Source organism: Acanthisitta chloris, unplaced genomic scaffold (genome assembly GCF_000695815.1).
Source record: "Acanthisitta chloris isolate BGI_N310 unplaced genomic scaffold, ASM69581v1 scaffold42847, whole genome shotgun sequence".
Classification (NCBI taxonomy): domain Eukaryota; kingdom Metazoa; phylum Chordata; class Aves; order Passeriformes; family Acanthisittidae; genus Acanthisitta; species Acanthisitta chloris.
In genome coordinates this window covers 1-17,267 of record NW_008681819.1, presented here as the reverse complement: position 1 = coordinate 17,267, position 17,267 = coordinate 1, and the positions used below count along the sequence as shown (strand labels likewise).

General features: G+C 41.5%; 1 protein-coding gene across 1 annotated transcript in view; it reads right to left on the bottom strand.

Annotated features, from left to right (window-relative positions):
• The window catches only part of LOC103805568 (type I inositol 3,4-bisphosphate 4-phosphatase-like), a gene marked incomplete at its 5' end in the record, with an annotated part of 20,416 nt that extends 4,393 nt beyond the window's left edge, over window positions 1–16,023 (bottom strand). The window contains 9 exons of the mRNA XM_009078223.1: window positions 5,065–5,219; window positions 5,751–5,863; window positions 6,915–7,012; window positions 8,327–8,467; window positions 8,822–8,948; window positions 9,780–9,903; window positions 11,612–11,784; window positions 15,065–15,090; window positions 15,923–16,023. Of these exons, the coding sequence (XP_009076471.1) occupies window positions 5,065–5,219; window positions 5,751–5,863; window positions 6,915–7,012; window positions 8,327–8,467; window positions 8,822–8,948; window positions 9,780–9,903; window positions 11,612–11,784; window positions 15,065–15,090; window positions 15,923–16,023 (1,058 nt within the window). The remainder of the gene's footprint in view (window positions 1–5,064; window positions 5,220–5,750; window positions 5,864–6,914; window positions 7,013–8,326; window positions 8,468–8,821; window positions 8,949–9,779; window positions 9,904–11,611; window positions 11,785–15,064; window positions 15,091–15,922) is intronic.
• Between the last annotated feature and the right edge of the window lie 1,244 nt (window positions 16,024–17,267).

Below are 17,267 nucleotides of genomic sequence, written 5' to 3'. Positions count from 1 at the left end.
GAGAATAAAAGAGAAAAATAAGAAAGAAGTACTGTAGCCTAGTGGAAATAAACACATGTAGGTTGACCATAAATGGTTTTCCATGTTCATTCTTTCAGATGACCAAGCACTAACACCCCATGCTGCTCTGCCATGCTTTGGCGTCTGCCAAAAGTGGAGCTCTGAAAAGCAAGCTGAACATGAATAACCATTGTAGTATTTGACCCTTTCAAACCTCTTTCCATGTGGGCTGTAGTGAATTAATGGAACCTCTGAACTACCTGCTCAACCTGGAAACAAAAAAAACAAAAAAAAACCCCCAAAAACCCCAAACCACCCACTTCTTTTTCTGCTTCCACAAGAATTCAAGTGTGTAGCAATATGCCTCTCAAAATGCACGTTCTGCTGTGCCTCAACAGATGCACATGAAGGCAAGACATGCTGCAAAGCTCAGCTCATGGTGCTCCTGCTCTCTACACGGAGCACCGAGGGCTGCAGTGAACATCTCTTCAGGTACCCTGAGCCTTTCAGTTTGGATCACTCATATCCTGTGCAGGTCAAGTCTATTTTCAGTTGACAAAGCAACATCTAAATGCAACCTCTGAGCCTGATCCTGTTAGGACAAGTGCACTCCCTCCATCCATAAAAAGTGATCCATAACCCTGACGGTTGTGTAGCAAATTTAGGGAACCAACAGACAATGCCCAGGAAGAAGTCAGATAGACCCTGGAGGTGGTGAAAGAGAAAAACAGCCCTCAGATACTGGTTAAATTCAAGTCAAATGGAATTAGATGGGCAGGGAACTGTATTTCTGGTCTGGATTAACAGAGCCAAATTGGTGATCAAAATGTTTTCACTCCTGATGCCTACACTGGATAAGGGCAGAGTAAACCAGTGATGCCTACGAATCCCAGTTGTCTTTGCAGCAGTGGGAAGCAGAGTGTGTGTGACCAGGAGAATCAGTCTGTGGAAACCTTGCCCTGGAAAGTGGTGAATAAAGCCTCAAAAGTGTTTTAGAATATAGATGAAAAAGTAAATCAATGGGAGAAGAGAAGAAGGAAGGCTCAAAATGACAAGGCGATGCTATGAACATCCCATGCTGCATCTCCACCATTAAAAATCAGTATCAAGCTACTCAATTTTACACAGACATGTGCACAGACACAGTGGGAATGGAGGCAAGAGCTGGAAAGGGCTTTCCTTGTCATTGTTGGCCCATGTAGATGCTTCTACCCAAGGGGTGAAAAGTCACCTTAAGGAAATACCAAACATCCCAAATTGTGCAGTGGCTTAAATCAAACCACGTATCAGCAGAATAGCTCTAGGAGAGGACTAGGGTAGAGAGACAAAGTAAATTTAGCTTTCATATGGGAATCCTCTGTGTGAGAGAGGCCAGGGCTGCCCATGCTGGACACTGCTGTGTCCAGCTGGCTCTGGTGGACTCACTGCAGGCACAGCTGAGCCCTCAGCCAGGCTGGAGCCTTGGGTAAAGAGTCATAAGGAAAGGCAGAACACTGCATGGCAGTGAAGGACAACAGGAAAAGATGTGAGAAACAGCCCTGTGAGCACCAGAGTCAGGGAAGCAGGGCAGGAAGAGCTGAAGTAGGTTTTGCCCTGCAGCTGTGGAGATCACTGTCCACACTGCAGCCCATGGAGGAGCCATAGGAGAGGAGGTATTTCCTGAAGGAAACTGGAGCCTGTGGGAACCCATGCAGGAGCAGGTTTATCCTAAAGCACTGCAGACCATGGGAAGGATCCATGCTGGAGTGGAGGAAGAGTGCAAGGAGGAAGAAGCAGCAGAGAAGAACTGTTATGGACTGACCACAAACTCCCATTCCACATCCTCCGTGCACTGCTCAGCATGGGGAGGAGGTAGAGGAGTTGAGGATGAAGGAGTGGAGCACTTGGACCTGGGACTAAAGGGGTTGTGGAGGGTAAGATTTTTTATTGTCTTTGTTTCTTACCATCCTTAATCCACTGGCAATAAATTAATTTTCTCTAAGTTGTGTCTAGTTTGCCTGTCACATTAACTTCCAAGGGATATCTCTGTCTTTATCTCAAGCCATGAGCTTTTTCACATATTTTCTCCCCTTGTCCTGTTAAGGGGAGGTAGTCAGTGAGCAGCTGTGTGGGCATCTGGCAGGTAGCCACAGTCAACTGGACAGAATTTTGTTCTTAAAGCAGGTCAATCAATGAAGAGATCTAACCAAGCTTTTTATCATGGCTGGTTTATTGCAGGGAGTGGTTGTATCCAAACATGACTCCCAGGAATTTATTATGTACTCTTTTTAATCAGCACCATGGCAGCAAGAAGAGATAAATCCCCTCACTCCATTTCCAGCTGCTTTTCAAGAGTCTTGATCAGAGAAAGCTCTTCCCTGTTGGCTAAACTGCTTGTGCTGCAGCTTCCCAACTGGTGCAATGAAAACACCCTGGGCTACCTGAAACATGGAAAGGAGTTTGCTACCCAGAGTGATTCTGACTGAAACTGCCTTAGAGCATATTCACTCCACTAGCATTTCTGACAGGACAGAAATCTGAGGGTGGGAGGGAGTCACAGGTCTAGTGAGGAGTGTTGGCTGCAGACAGAAGAGGCTACATGAGCCTCTTTGACTCTTGATCTGCCTTTACTTGCCAGGCAGCATTTCCTCTGCAGCTTGGACTTCCAGACACATCATCATGGTTTTACTCTTTGTAGGCTCTGAGTTACCATATATTTGATTTAGGACTGGAAAAGCTGTAATTTATTTTTACAGAAAAATGAGTTGATTCTAATAGGATATTGGTTTCTAAGGTAAGAGACACAAACTTGTATCTGTGAATTTCTACAAGAGCACACAATGAGCACTCTGTGTTCTCATGGACTCCCTGATGTCCATACTCACTGAACAGAATTATCACAGATACATAACTATCATAAGACTAGGAAGGAAGGGAAGTCCCTGAGGTCAAGTGGGGACTTATACCTCTGAAGACCAATATAAGATGGAAGAAGAAAATGCTTAATTTTTTTGAGAACTAAGGATGCTTTCCTTAGCTGTGAAGTTACCAGTAGAGAAGAAATGACATATTTTGAGCATTTTGAGCCTCAAAACTTAACAGTACTTCTTCCCTGTCCTTCCAACTGCCCCAGAAATTTCAGAAGTCTTCCAGACTGAACCAAACATTTTTTTTCAAGTGCTGTTACTCTAATAAAAGATCCTAGCTAGAAGAAAAATACCCAGGTTTTCTGAATGCCCTGGAAGTAATTTGCTGCCCTTTCACTTCTTCTGTCATCTAGATCAGGTCAACCTGCCCAGGCTGAAGTGGATTGGGTGGAGTTGGACTCCTAAATATTTGTTGCCTAATCCTACCTCTCTTGTTAAATTTTGCTAATTCTGTGCCATTGTTCCTGAGCAGAATTGGCAAATAATTTGAGAGACACACCCACATATCCCAAAGAGCAATGAGATGTGAGGAAGAAAGAGTGATGGGCTTGAAGAATAGTCTAATCTTGGGGTTCCTTCGGGACTAGTCAGTATTTGTTCTGCACAATTTCTCTTACTCAAAGATTTAACAGAAGAGAAAGTCACATCTTTCACATGTCAGAGCAAGTCCCTGATGCTGACAGAACACACAAGCCAAAGGTTTTGATTAAATTGGCTCTCTTTCAATCTCCCTCATATCACCATAAAGCAATATGTTTCTTGACTCAATATTTTATATGATCCTGTTATATTAAATGGGTAGTCTGAAGGACAAAAATAATGTTCTTATCAAGCTCTTGCTCTCTCTCCTGTGTCCACAACTGCATTAAAAAAAAAAACAAAACAGTGACCTGTAATTAATTTGAAGAAAGTAAAAAAATTCTTAGCATTTTTTCTAGTTGTTTTTATTCTTACTAAATAAACAAATGTGCAACAAAGCCTTTTTTTTATTTCAGACAAGTTGCATAATTTAAATAAAGATCTTTGAGAGCCATTTAGCTCTATTTTAAGTTAATAACTTTTTCCTGACAAAGGTGTTTCAAGTTTTGTTTCTAATATCCAGGTTTAATTAGTCTCTGAGTGCAGTTTTCATGTATAGTACTAACTCTGTAACAATGCACCAACAGTGCAGGAAAAAAGTGAAAATCAAGTCCAGTGACATCCAAATGGATGTGGATGTAAGACCTCAAATTATTAGTGTAAGAGGCTGAAATTGTTATTATATGAGACTTTTCTCTTCTAGGTAACTGAAGAGTAAGAAAGGGTCAAACAGCAAAAACATACAGAAAGGATAAGAGAATTGAACACTCTAAAGAATTTGGTGAAAAGACACACAGTACAGTACATTCAGTAAGAGTGAATGTTGAAAAACAGGACTGAACAGCATTGTTGAACTACATTGATAAAGACTAAAGCTTGATTTCTTATCCTTTCTTTTGGTATGTGACTTACGGAGTTTTCCAGCAGTGCTTGAAACAAGGCATTGAACAACAGTAAACAGGTTTATTTGTTTCTTAAGTACAGTATTGGATTCTGCAAACATCTCTGCTGCTTCAGAATACAGAACATCATTATATTGGTAGGACAAAGCACACTGACACGTCGTGATGACATTTGGTTGCTGCAGTGTGAAACACTCATACTGACAGGTCACCCAGTGAGCAGTGTTTCACTGCTAGAGAATACAGGGGCAAACCAGTGCAAACTGCAGGTGTCTGTGTTTCAAAGAGCAAAAGACAGCTCATCCCTGAGTAATCTGCCTGATCTAGAACTCAGAAACCCAGTGCTATGGCAGTTCAGGTTACTCCACCATGGAACAACTTTCAAAGAAGCAGCAGTTTCCTGTTCTGTAAGCTCACATACACCGAGACACATTTCACATGCTTCCCTGAAAACTCCTCACTGGCCACTGGAAAGTCAAGCCCACCTGACCCAAAGCTGGGAAGGACCAGCTTTAGCATATGCAACTCACATGCATGGGAGGGATGAATTCTAGCAGTCAGTCCTACAGCTTCCTGACTTTAGTTTATTTTTTCTTTTGATAGAAACAGAGACCACTGCTCCTCTGCAGTTTGCATGGTTCCTCTTTTAGGAATAAGTGATGCAGTCAAACTCTTACCTCCTCATGCACTCCAGGGCCTGGGTGAAGACCTGTGGAGCCATTCCATGTTCATGCTGCAGGATCAAACACTGCTCCAGGGTGACTGACATGGCAGTCCTATCCTTGGCACTTTTACAGCTTGTAAATCGAACTCCGTTCAGTCTGCGACATATCTAGAAACAGGAAACACAGCCCATCATTCCTTCCATGTGCATGACTTTCTGTCAGAGAACACATCTGTGCTTCTCCTCAGAGAGACACTAATGCTGTGCAGGAACAGCCTCTGGCACTGAACAGCTCCCAGGGCAGTGTCACAGCCCCAAGGCTGACAGAGCTCCAGAGGTGTTTGGCCAATGCTCTCAGCACAGGGTGTGATTGTCAGGGATGTCTGTGCAGGGCAGGAGTTGGACCAGATGATCCTCATGGTCCCTTCCAACTCTGATTATTCTGTGACCTTGATGTCAAAATTTGTCATCTTTAGGAGAGCAGAACTTCATTGCCCAAGTTATAGGGAAAATTCTGATGTGGAAAATACATTTTAACTCCTCATGTCTCATTCTAGAGGAGCTTTAACCTGGCAACATTTCCAAACTCCATACAAGCAATGAAGAGACTCAAACATATTGGTAACAAAAAAAGGGGAGAATACATATGCATAAAGAAAATCAGCTGAACTGTGCAGAGGTGCTTAGATGAATAAATACCTCAGCAGCTTGCCAAAGGATATCAACATTCTTGTTTTTCCTTGCATGTACATTTTGTCCCAGAAATCTTAACAGTTCAGGCAGGCACGTCTGACTACGAGATCGAGGTAGACCTATAAAACAAACAAAACCAACTCATTTATCTGTATTCAACAGATTTTTAAAAAGACAAATGACCCTACCTGCCTGTTGCCAACACAGTGTTTTCTTGAAACTGACAAAGCTTAAAACAATTAATCGAGTTCTTAATTAACTTAGTACCATCACCAAAATAAATTCAAGTTTAACTCAACTGGAAATATAAATTTAGGCTATTAAAAACTTCAGGGACTCAGAATCTAATCCTAATGTAATAACAGAATGAAGAAAGAAAGCAAGATTGGTATAGTATAGAATCATCAAGGTTGGAGGAGACCTCTAAGACCATTGAGTTCAACCATTAACCTGTCACTGCTGGAACCCCTAAACCCTAAACTATATCCTCCAGTGTCAGATCCAGATGCCTCTCAAACACTTCCAGGGATGGTGACTGCATCACCTCCCTGGGCAATATTCCAGTGCCTGAACATCCTCACAGGGAAAAAATTCTTCCCAACATTAATCTGAATCTCCACTGTCTCAGCTTATGATTGCTCCCTCTAGAAAGAACCAGTAAAATTCAAACTTGCAGCTGTTGTCTCTCTTCAGGGTTCTCTGGCTGGCTGCAGATGCAACAATCACAGCAAAGTGCCAAAGGATAAGCACAGTGGAAAAGTGACTGATTCCCAACACACTGGCAGTTGCTCTCTGTGCAGGTTATCAAAAGTGCCGAGAAAGTTACCAAAAACTACACACAGAAGTGTTGCTGCTATAACCTGTCATTTTTATACCTTCTCCTCACAGCAATTTAGCTGCCTAACTGCATGATTATACACTACATAATGCCACTTAGAAAGAGATGGAAATTAAAAAGGAAAGTTAAGCAGTTTGACCTTTAAACCTCTTGAATCTGCTCTACTTACTACTAAAGTATTACACCAAAAAATAGAGTTGCACCATTTCTTAGAAGTTACAAATGCTGCCATATCATCAACGTTTAAACAATTAACATAAAGCAAACAAATGAAAACAACAGCCTGAATTGTGCTGTTCAACCAGATTTGTCACTGGTTACTCAATACTTACAATCATCAGGCAAAACTTCCTTGAACTGCTCGAAATATGAATTCAACCGCACTAAGCTTTCCATGTTAATTATTTCTTGCAGTGAGGTGTCCCCAAACCTTCACAAAAGGGGAAGAAAGGAACAATTAAAGCCCAAGCTAAAAGGTTACTCTTCTTTGAAACAACTGCACTTCACAAAATGAGGACCAGAAAGCAGTTTAAAGATTCATCCCATGAATTCCTAACCATTCAAGTGCAGAGTGAAGTCTAACAGAAAAGTGTTGTAATGGTTCATTACAGAAAAAGAAAATATGTGAGTGTGATGGGAAAAAAGGGAAAGAAGGTAAAGAAAAGATCTCGTGGAAAATAGTGTTTAAAGTTCTTTGGCATTTGTGTCTCACTTTCAACACTAAATACCCACCTGGCAAATTATTTCACTTAAATTGAAACTTTTAATAATGGATTTACTAGTTTAGTTCATAAACTAATAATAACCATCACATCAGTAGATAGGACTGAGAGTGCTGAGTTCAGATATGTAAATGAGGAGTAATAAACCATGAATGTAATAAATATTCTCAACAATGCCTTGATTCATGTCATCTAACTATATCTACATACACAGATACACAGAGTGCTGACATCTCTAACTAGCTATAGTCACCTTGGGCTCCCTTTGTAGGCACCAGAGGACAGCAGTAACTGCTGGAATGCTTTTGTTAGACTTTTTCTAGCTGTTCACCACCACAGTGCACACTCCAGCCAGGCTGCTGGCACCACATGCATGTGCCTGACCTTGCTGGAGGTCTCCGTTGGAGCAGTGCTCTGTCAGTATATTCTGTGCAGGATATGGCCATAAGAGAGGGAAGCTCTAGTGACTCTTCTGAAACCCAACAGCTTCCCTAGCAAATATAATGATATATTTTTCAGCTTTTCAAGAGAAGTGTTGTATTACATAAATACTGCCAGGGTATCTTCAAACAAAGGTCCATCTGCTCATTATCCTCGTCTTTGACAGTGACCAGGAGAGGGAGTCTAGGAGAGAGTGCAAAACCAAGAGAGCCAATACACAGCAACACTCAGAGTGACCTCTCAGCCTCTAGTGATCTGTCACTCACAAAGGTCTTGAGTCACAAGCAGCACCTCTGTGTTAAACAGCCCAGGACAGATTTCCTCATCTGTAAATTGACTTCTGAACCACATAAACCTGCATTAGTCTCAAACCCAGAAGGTAAGGAGCTTCACAGCTATGTGGCACATGAAGAAGGACCTCCTTTTGTTTGCTTGGCATTTGATACCTGCATTTAGCATTCCCTTGTTTGTATATTGGAGAAACTGAATCTCTGTTAGTAGTACAACAGTGCAGCCCCACACAGACACAGTTCCCTTGCTGCACTGCCATTAGGGCTGAGCCTGCATGGCTCAGTACATACTTCTCTGCTAGGGTTTGCTGCTCATTGATTCCCACGTTGAACAGAACAGGCTGAACCCTCAGCAACATGCCACTTTGAATCTCCCGTGGCAACAAGTCAAACAAGGCGCTTGGCAGAGGGATCCTCACGTTAAATCCATCACTGCAAAGAAACAAACTGCTGTCAGACAAAGAGCTATGCTCTGAGAACATGCTATTATGTACAGAGGGATAACATCTAGAACATAATACAGCTATTAAAAAGTAGGGATCGGTCGAAACTGACTTTAAGGAACTGCCACAACTTGTATTAATCAGAAAACCTATTCTAGCTCGAAACCAAACTTGCACCAACCCTGGCGTTGATTTTACATCCTCATGGACATTTACATGAGATCTGCCAATTTCCTAACAAAAGCTGATTTTGCTCTGCTCATTAATACTGCAACTTGGGTAGAAAAAGTCAAATTTCAGCATGTCCCTTCTCTGCCAAAGTATATTTGGCTCCATTTTTTACCGATTCCCAGTGATGACTGGCAGCATGTCAGTGGATGTATTTGATGTAGCCTGAGTTACTTTAAAGGTTACATTCCTCAAGTCCATGATTCCCAAACTCATGTCCTCCAGCATTGCCAGCTCCTCACCTAAAACAAAGAGGGAAAAGTGAATCATAATCATTGCTCGTTAGGTACAACATCCCTTTCTCAATTCGACGCCGACAGTAGGTCATTGTTCTCATACAGAAGTTCCATGGATGAAGAGGTTCTGCCATCCAGGCCTCTCCCTTGACCTACAGACTGCAGACAATGTCATGACTTACTTTGTGAGTTTTGCAAGTTTGGAAACCAGAAGTTATCTAGCACAGTCCAGACTACAATTCCTCAAGTAGCTTATTTGCTGATTTTCCAATTTAGACGATGCTGGTAAGTACTTCTCAGCATTGTCAGAGCTGTGATGTCCTTTGTGTTGGAAAAGCTACAAGGTATTCTGCATTTTTTTGGTAAAACATTCCCTAACTGGCACCCAGATGGCTGTTCAGACACAGGAGTGAAACACATTCATGTGAAGTACTTTCCTGTTTGGCATTCTCTCTTCAATCTCACTTTGTACTGTCAGACTACAGAAGGTCGAGAATATTCAAAAAAACATATTTTGGGCACATTTTCTCCCAGTTAACCAGAACTTTAATCTATTTATTTTCTGAAAAAAAAACCCATCACTGTGACACATTTTAGTCTTTCTTAAAGCTTTGACATTATATTATAAAATAAATACACTTCATCTTTTAGAAGAAATTCAAATAAATGCAAAGAAATTCAGAGTTGTTAGCTAATTAAGTACTCCAAATCTAGTTTTGCATTTCAATTTACAGCTCAGCTGCAGATTGTCCCAAACACTCACATTCTGCTGTGGCCAATTGAATGCAGAATTTGCTGACTCAACAGCTAATCCCACCCATTGGCCCCATGCCCTACCATAAGTGCTCAGCAGGCTCTCAAACTGTGCCAGCAAGCCAATGGTGTAGAGTTGTCTTAGAAATCCATCATCATGCAGGCAGTTCCTCAGCTTGATAATGAAACCACAAATGAGAGCTGTCAGCTGTGAGAGAGAAAACAGACAAGAATGAAATGATTCAAGATAAAAAAGGCTCTTCAGCCACAAACAAAACCAGTAGCAGTATAAGAGATGCCATAAAATCTGTCAGACAGATGCTCTTTTCCCTCAAATGTCACTCTTCTTTTCCTTGCAGCTGAACAGACAACTAACCAACAAAACCCCAAAACATTCAGAAAATCAGATTCAGGGCACATTGCCTTCCTCTCCCAAAATGGGAGGTTGGATCTGTTGGTCTTGCATCTATTTGTTTTCAGACATGACCAACTCGTGGTAGGGTCTACAGTTTATGAGTTACAAAAGACTCTCCTTGGGAAAATGTTTTCATTTCAGATGGAAAAGCAACACAGCTAGTTCCAGACCATGAATTTTAATGGTATGAATAAATGATTGTTTTTTAAAAAACAACCTCTGAGAAAGCTTAAAAATACACTGTTTGCATTATGCATATGCAAACTCCAGTGTTAAAAGATATTCAGAAGAAGGGCCTGAAAACCTAGTACTAAGATTAGTACTATGATCTAGGATTACTACTAGTCTTAACTCACTCTGTCAACAAAGGAATTTCCCAGGTGAATGTCATATGCTATGTACACAGGTGTATGACTTGGTAAGAGAGTTAAAGGGAAGGGAATTGAGTTCTGATCCTGATGGGCAAACACATTCAAAGCACTGAGTATAAAAATTATCTGCAATATGACATGGGTTTTACACAGAAAAAAATCCCTGATTTTATCTCTATAAGATCATGGAATCAAATAATTGTTAAGGTTGGAAAAAGCCTCTTAGATCACCGAGTCTAACTGTCAACCTAGCACCACTATCACTAAACCAAGTCCTCAGGTGCCACATCCATATGTTTTTTGAACACTTCCAGGGATGGTGACTCCCCCACTTTCCTGGGCATCCTGTTCCAGTGCTTGACAACACTTTCAGTCAAGAAATTTTTCCTAATATCTAATCTAAACCTCCTCTGGCACAACCTGAGGCCGTTTCCTCTAGTCCTATCACTTGTTCTACATTTTCGATATTTCACTTTGGGACAAAGTCCCTACCAAATGATGTCCAAGAGATAAGCTGTTTTGAATGAACAGGATACTGATTTCATGGGGAAGCAGACACACTACAGAAGTGTAGTGGGCTCAAGAAACAGGGAAGTTTTTTTGGTGCAGACACCTGCTAGTCAGTGCCTGACACAAGAGATCTCTCAATGCCTAGAAATACAACTCTTAGGAAAAAAAAACCCAGAACTCATTTCTTTCCCTGTAGCTGGACTTCTGTCCTCAGGTACCACATGTCCTGTTGGGTTTCTTCATGCAGCAAACAACAGAAGGTAACTGAGGGAGTACACTTTCTGCTCATGGGCTTTTTTGTCCCCCTCTTTCACACCTTTCCTCTGCTTTTAGTTTGGTGGCATGGGAAGGCAAAGGTCGTTTCTGTAGACAGCAATATATTTTCACTAGTTCTGGAATATTTTTTCCTAGATAGTGAATGTCTATCCAAGGAGACACCTCATTTATATTTTATCAGATGTATGGAAGTGACCAGTGAGGACAGGATAGCACAGCTTCTGAGGGGAAACCACAGTGTCAGACCTGAGAAGAGATCTGAAAACTTCTGAAAACAGCAATATTTCATATAAACCCCACCCCATGAGGAAGTGCAGTCAAATCATGCATCTTTGCTTGCTTACAGTTTGGCAGAAGACAACGTCCCTGCGATACTGCAGGCTGAGGCAGAGCCCTATTGTTGGGGCACTGTCCTGCATCAGTAAGAAGACCATGGCTTTCTTTGCCTTGTCACTCATCATGGCTACACAGTCGGTGAGTGTGGTCAGCAACGGATAAAGAGCTTCACTCCATTCACCTGGGTGAAAGCAAAAGAAATTAGCAGCACTGGAAGCACTTTGTTAGAAACAAACACACACATTATAAAGAAACGTCGTGTTGCAAGTCCAAGTTGTTGATCGTTCACATTTAGAGTTCATTTTATTTTGGCTGGGTGGTTATTCCCTGCTTGACCAATCTTACAGACTGGTTCTTGCATGTAGAAAATCTGGAGAATTTTACCCTGTGAGTGTGTTATGACTTTCCAGATCATGTAAAAGGTCACAGACTTGTGCCCACAGAACAGATCATAGAGTAGCTGATTTGGAAATCATAACAGAATATGAATATCTATAGACACAAGTATATATAACTGCATGTGCATGTTCAAACACACCCTTTGACAGTGCATACATGGACAGCAGCATGCAGAAACTGTGAATATTTGCTTAGCCATTTCTCTCTATGAGATTTCTCCTAAATATCTTGACTTTGGATCTTTTATGGGCTCATAGGCATATAATTCAACTGCCTCATAATCTTATTGATCCAAGGCCAAGAGGTGAAAAATTCATGTGGATACTCTAAGAGTTTTTTTTTTGGCTCCTGATTAGTTTTAAAGACAGCTAGCAAGAAACACTAAATATAGTGATTTAGATTGGAGCCATCCAGATCCTGGGAAGTCCTTTGGAGCTTAACTTCCACTGAAATACACAAGATATGACCCAAAGGGATTCTGTTCATCCACTGAAATACACAAGATATGACCCAGAGGGATTCTGTTCAAGGTCATAGAATCATAGAATCAACCAGGTTGGAAAAGACCTCCAAGATCATCCAGTCCAACCCTATCGTGGTCACTAGCCCATGGCACCAAGTGCCACATCAGTCTCAGCTTGAAAACCTCCAGGGATGGGGAATCCACCACCTCCCTGGGCAGCACATTCCAATGCCTGAGCACTCTCTCTGCAAAAAATCTCTTCCTAATCTCCAACCTAACCCTCCCCTGGCAGAGCTTGAGTCTGTGCCCTCTTGTCCTGCTGCTGGTTGCCTGGGAGAAGAGACCAACCCCCACCTGACTCCAACCTCCTGTCAGGGAGTTGCAGAGGGTGATGAGGTCTCCCCTGAGCCTCCTCTTCTCCGAGACTGTTTGGCCTTAAAGTACCCAACAAGCTCCATTTCTTTTCTTTCCTTCTTTCATCTTTTGTCTTAAGCAACCACTAATTTAAAAGTCTCAGACATTTCCATGACTTTATGAAAAATTATTTGGCTGCTATACCAAAATCCTTTCTCTCTGTGATATCAAAAGAAAATAGAACTTGGCTTTGGTTTTCCCCTCCTTAATGTAAGGCTGAAACAGAACACTTCTCTTTATAAACAGGAGGACAATGTGTCCTGTTTTCACAAAGCACCAGAGCTCACAAACAGAAAACACACAAACCCCAGCCCAGTTGGCTGCAGGAACAAGGCAATGTACAGATCAGAACCTTCATGAATTGGACACTTCAAGTCCCTGGAAAGAAGTTTTTTGGGATCTTGACTCAAAGGCAGAAGTAAGAGTTAGTAATAAAAAATGTTTCTTTGATTACCAGCCAAAGAGGGGAACTGCTGACAGAAACACAGGCAAGATTAACAGAACTATCCTTTTTGCTTTTGCTCTATGTGGTAGATAGTCAACCTAATAAAATACACAAAGGGGAATTTGTTTGGCTCTATTCCATAGCCATTAAAAAAACCCCAACAACCAGGAAACATCAAAAGAACAGGCAAGGAATTACAGCTTGTCTTTTAGAGTCTATTAAGTATTTTCTCTCAAACTCAGTCAGATGCCATAACATGGCCCTGTGAACACTTAGAAAGCAAAATACAGATGATACTAACAGTGTTTCTCTTGCTGCATTTCAGAGCTTTTCTATAAACAAACAAGAATGACAAAACTCTGACTATATGCTACTGGTTGTTTTTTAAAAAACCAGTGTCTTATTAAGAGAACCAAATACGTAAGTTTTGCAGGATGTACTGCCAGGTGGGAAAAGTTCTTGCTTTTTTCTCCCTAAGAGTCTCTCCTCTCCAGTGCAATAAAAATATTATTAAAACAGCTGTCTTCCACAGCCTTGAAAAGATATTTGTAGTCTTTTCATATTAAAAAACCCCTCTAGCATCCATAAATCAAAGTACTGAGCACCCGGAGTCACCCTTGGTTTAGGTTACAATGACTCATGAGCTCTAAAAGAGAGATTTGTTAGTAAGTAGTAGTTACTTAGCTCTCATCCAGTAAAGTATAGCTGGCAACCCACTAAAGGAAGCACTTAAGTGCTCCATTACACTGCAGCTTCAGCCACTGAAGTTTAACACAGAGATCTGGGTATATCTGGGTACCCAGTTGGGGTGGCCTGATTGCTTTTAATTACTCCCATCTTAAAAATAACTACATACCACCTATTTAGGTACCACATTCAGGCTTTGCAAAAACTAAAGGGATGCTCCAAGAATTAAAAACTTTCAGTCTTTTAATGATTAAAAATCTTTTACAAGTGATAGAAGGAAACAGGGTGGATAGCTGAGGACAACATCAATACACTTTGTGAAGATGAAAATCATATCTGCACTGGGGCTTTATTTCCTACTGCCTATACCAAACCCAGGAGCCCACACTGGAACAAAGACTGAACCTTCACTGAACTCAGATTAAACTACTCTCCAATGGAAGAAACTACAGCCACCTGCCTGGGAGAGAGTGGTATTGAAGAGGAATATTGTTCAGACCTTGTAAATGCAGCACAGATACCTGGAAGTACAAGGACAGAAGAAAGAAGGCTAACAGTGGGATGAGACTCCTAAATTCAGTATTCTGAAACATTAGATTTGCAATGGCCAACACTGCTCGGTGTGTACCCACAACAGAGATCTTCCATCAGCTTTGTTGACTGTTCCATGCTGTGCTGGAGTTCTCACTAGAAAGGCCAGCTCAGCAGCACGTGTGAAAGGGCATGTCTGAAAACTCTGAAATGTCAGACTCCCACAGACTTTGGTGGCATTTGGAACAAACCATGGTCACCTACACCAGTTTGCTGAACCACATCAGCTGGAGAAAACAAAGACACCATGAACAAGTGTTGTCTCATACCTGGCCAGGAGAAGTTACCAGACACCCTCTGCACTCTTAGGAAGCAATAACTTCTCAACAGTTTCGGTAACCCACGTGGTGATGCAGAGCATTACCATTTCAGAATGGTTCATCACAACAAGACACTTGTTCAGTGGACTGTGAACAACCCCCTGCCATTTTCAGAAGAAGCAGAAGCCATGAATGAACATACCTGGGCCAGATTCTTCCAGAGTGGGGCTGCAATCTGCACAGAAATGGAGGGGCAACATGCATGATTAAGGAGCAGCAACACAGTTTAAACATAAGCAACTCAAATGCTCAATGCCAGGGTTCTCAAACACTTCCACTGCGTGAAGAGGAGCTCAGCAGATACTCCACTGCCCACAGGCACCAAGGCTGTCCCCACTCCACTGCTTCTGACCAGAGGAACACCTGGATGGGGACTTGGAGGACAGCCAGGACCTGCTAGCTCAGAGGCTCCTGTGGATCACCAGCAACTGCACTGCCAATCCCCAGGGATCCACAGGGCACAATTTGAGAACCACTGGTTTACAGCAGTTAGAGAATAAGCTGGCAGTAAGGCTGCTAAATAGCAGAAGAGCAGCAGTAAGTTCAATGCACTTAACAGAAAATGATACTAAAGCATCCACAATGCAAGAGTACTTTGCTATCTTAGACAAAATTCTGCTCTACTGTCTCTGAGATAGTTCCCACAAGCATTAGGTTGTATACTAAGGGCTAACACCTGTGAGTATTCCACACTCACCTCAGTGGGAGGATCAAGTTGTCAGATGAAAAGAGTCTACAGTGCAATGCCAACAGTATCCTCTGTTACAGCATGTTTTGCACTAATGAAAAGTAAGCTAACAGGATTTAAACTTCTGTTGTTGATACCTAGATTCAGTAGTCAATGAATTACAGAAAATTTAAAATCCAGTAATGTACATGGGGACAATCAGCTCAGCTAGATAATCAGGAAAAAAAACCTCTCAGTAAATTAAAATTCACCATGTTCATTAAAGAAGCCATAAGTCCCCATGCAATTTTAATAATGAATACCTAAGCCTACAAGAAAAGTACATTTGAAAACATCTTTTTAAGTTTCTCTTCTACTATTAGAGGCAGTTGTTTTGTTTTTTTTTCACAAATATCCATTTCTAAAGAGATTCTCTAAATCCTTCAGTAACATTCTCTTACCAGTTTTGGAACCAACTTGGTTTGCTGCTCACTGATTAAGCTTTTATGTAAATACATATAAAACTTCATGTAAACTAGCTAGCAAAGAAAATCATTTATAGGCATCAAACTGGTAGAAGAAATTTAGTCAAAGATTAACAGAGTACATATTCTGAAACAAGCCAACTCTCCTATTCCTTTATAATACACAAAAATGTCAGTCTATTCTAGACAAACATGGTCTTTTAAGTCACTAAACAAAGTAACAGGTACAAAGTTGCACAAAAGTATATCAACATTTATTTTAACTTCCTTCTTGCTTTCTCTTTTTAAGGTACTGCCTTCCAGTGCAAGACTAACAATGGGATGGACATGAAGTCACAGACACACATAAGGGACAAAAGGCCATCAAACGATAAGACAGGACAGGAAAAAGGAAATGAAAACACAGTCAAGTCTTTCTAGACCTGAGCTTCACCCACTTGCTCTACTAAGAGGCCAAATCATAGTGACCATGTGTAAAGAATGGGAGAATAAGTCAAATAACTACATATGTAAATTAAGTCATTCTGGAATTTAATGCAGAGCTGCAAAACTGTCAGCCTAAACTGACAAGGATATCTTTCATTCCCATTGCTCACACCATTGTGCTGGGTTCAATCCAGCACCCACTTTACCTCAAATTTGGATTGGATTATTTATTCCACTGGGAGCTTGCACTGCCCATTCCTCTCTTCCAGATACAAGAAGTCTAACTACTCTGGTGCCTCAGCACTACAGCTTTTGACAATTTGGGTTAAAATTTTGCTTTCAGCTGCAGGAGGCTCATCCAAATTCAGCTCAGTCTGGTGGGACTGTCTGGCTCCTCTCCTATGCTCTGCAGTCCAGCTGGGACCATCAGCTGCAGTAGTGCCTGCAGCTCCCTCATGTTTTATCTACCTTTTAGAAAGGTTCAGTGTAACAAGCTTGGATTGCTGCAAAGAAGCTGAAGCCAAGAGGAAAGCTACCAGAGGTGGTGTTTGACATATGCTAACCCAAACAATTGGTTCATCAGCTTAGAACACTGAAATGCCACTGTCATCGACGGATTTGGCAATGATTTCAGTGGGATCAGGATCTCAAAATCAGTAATGGGCTTAGCAGCTCCCAGTACCCCACCAGCCCTTTGTGCCTGACACTGCTGCTTGACACCACCCCTGAACTGGACACACATGGAGAGATGGATGGAGGGATGGATG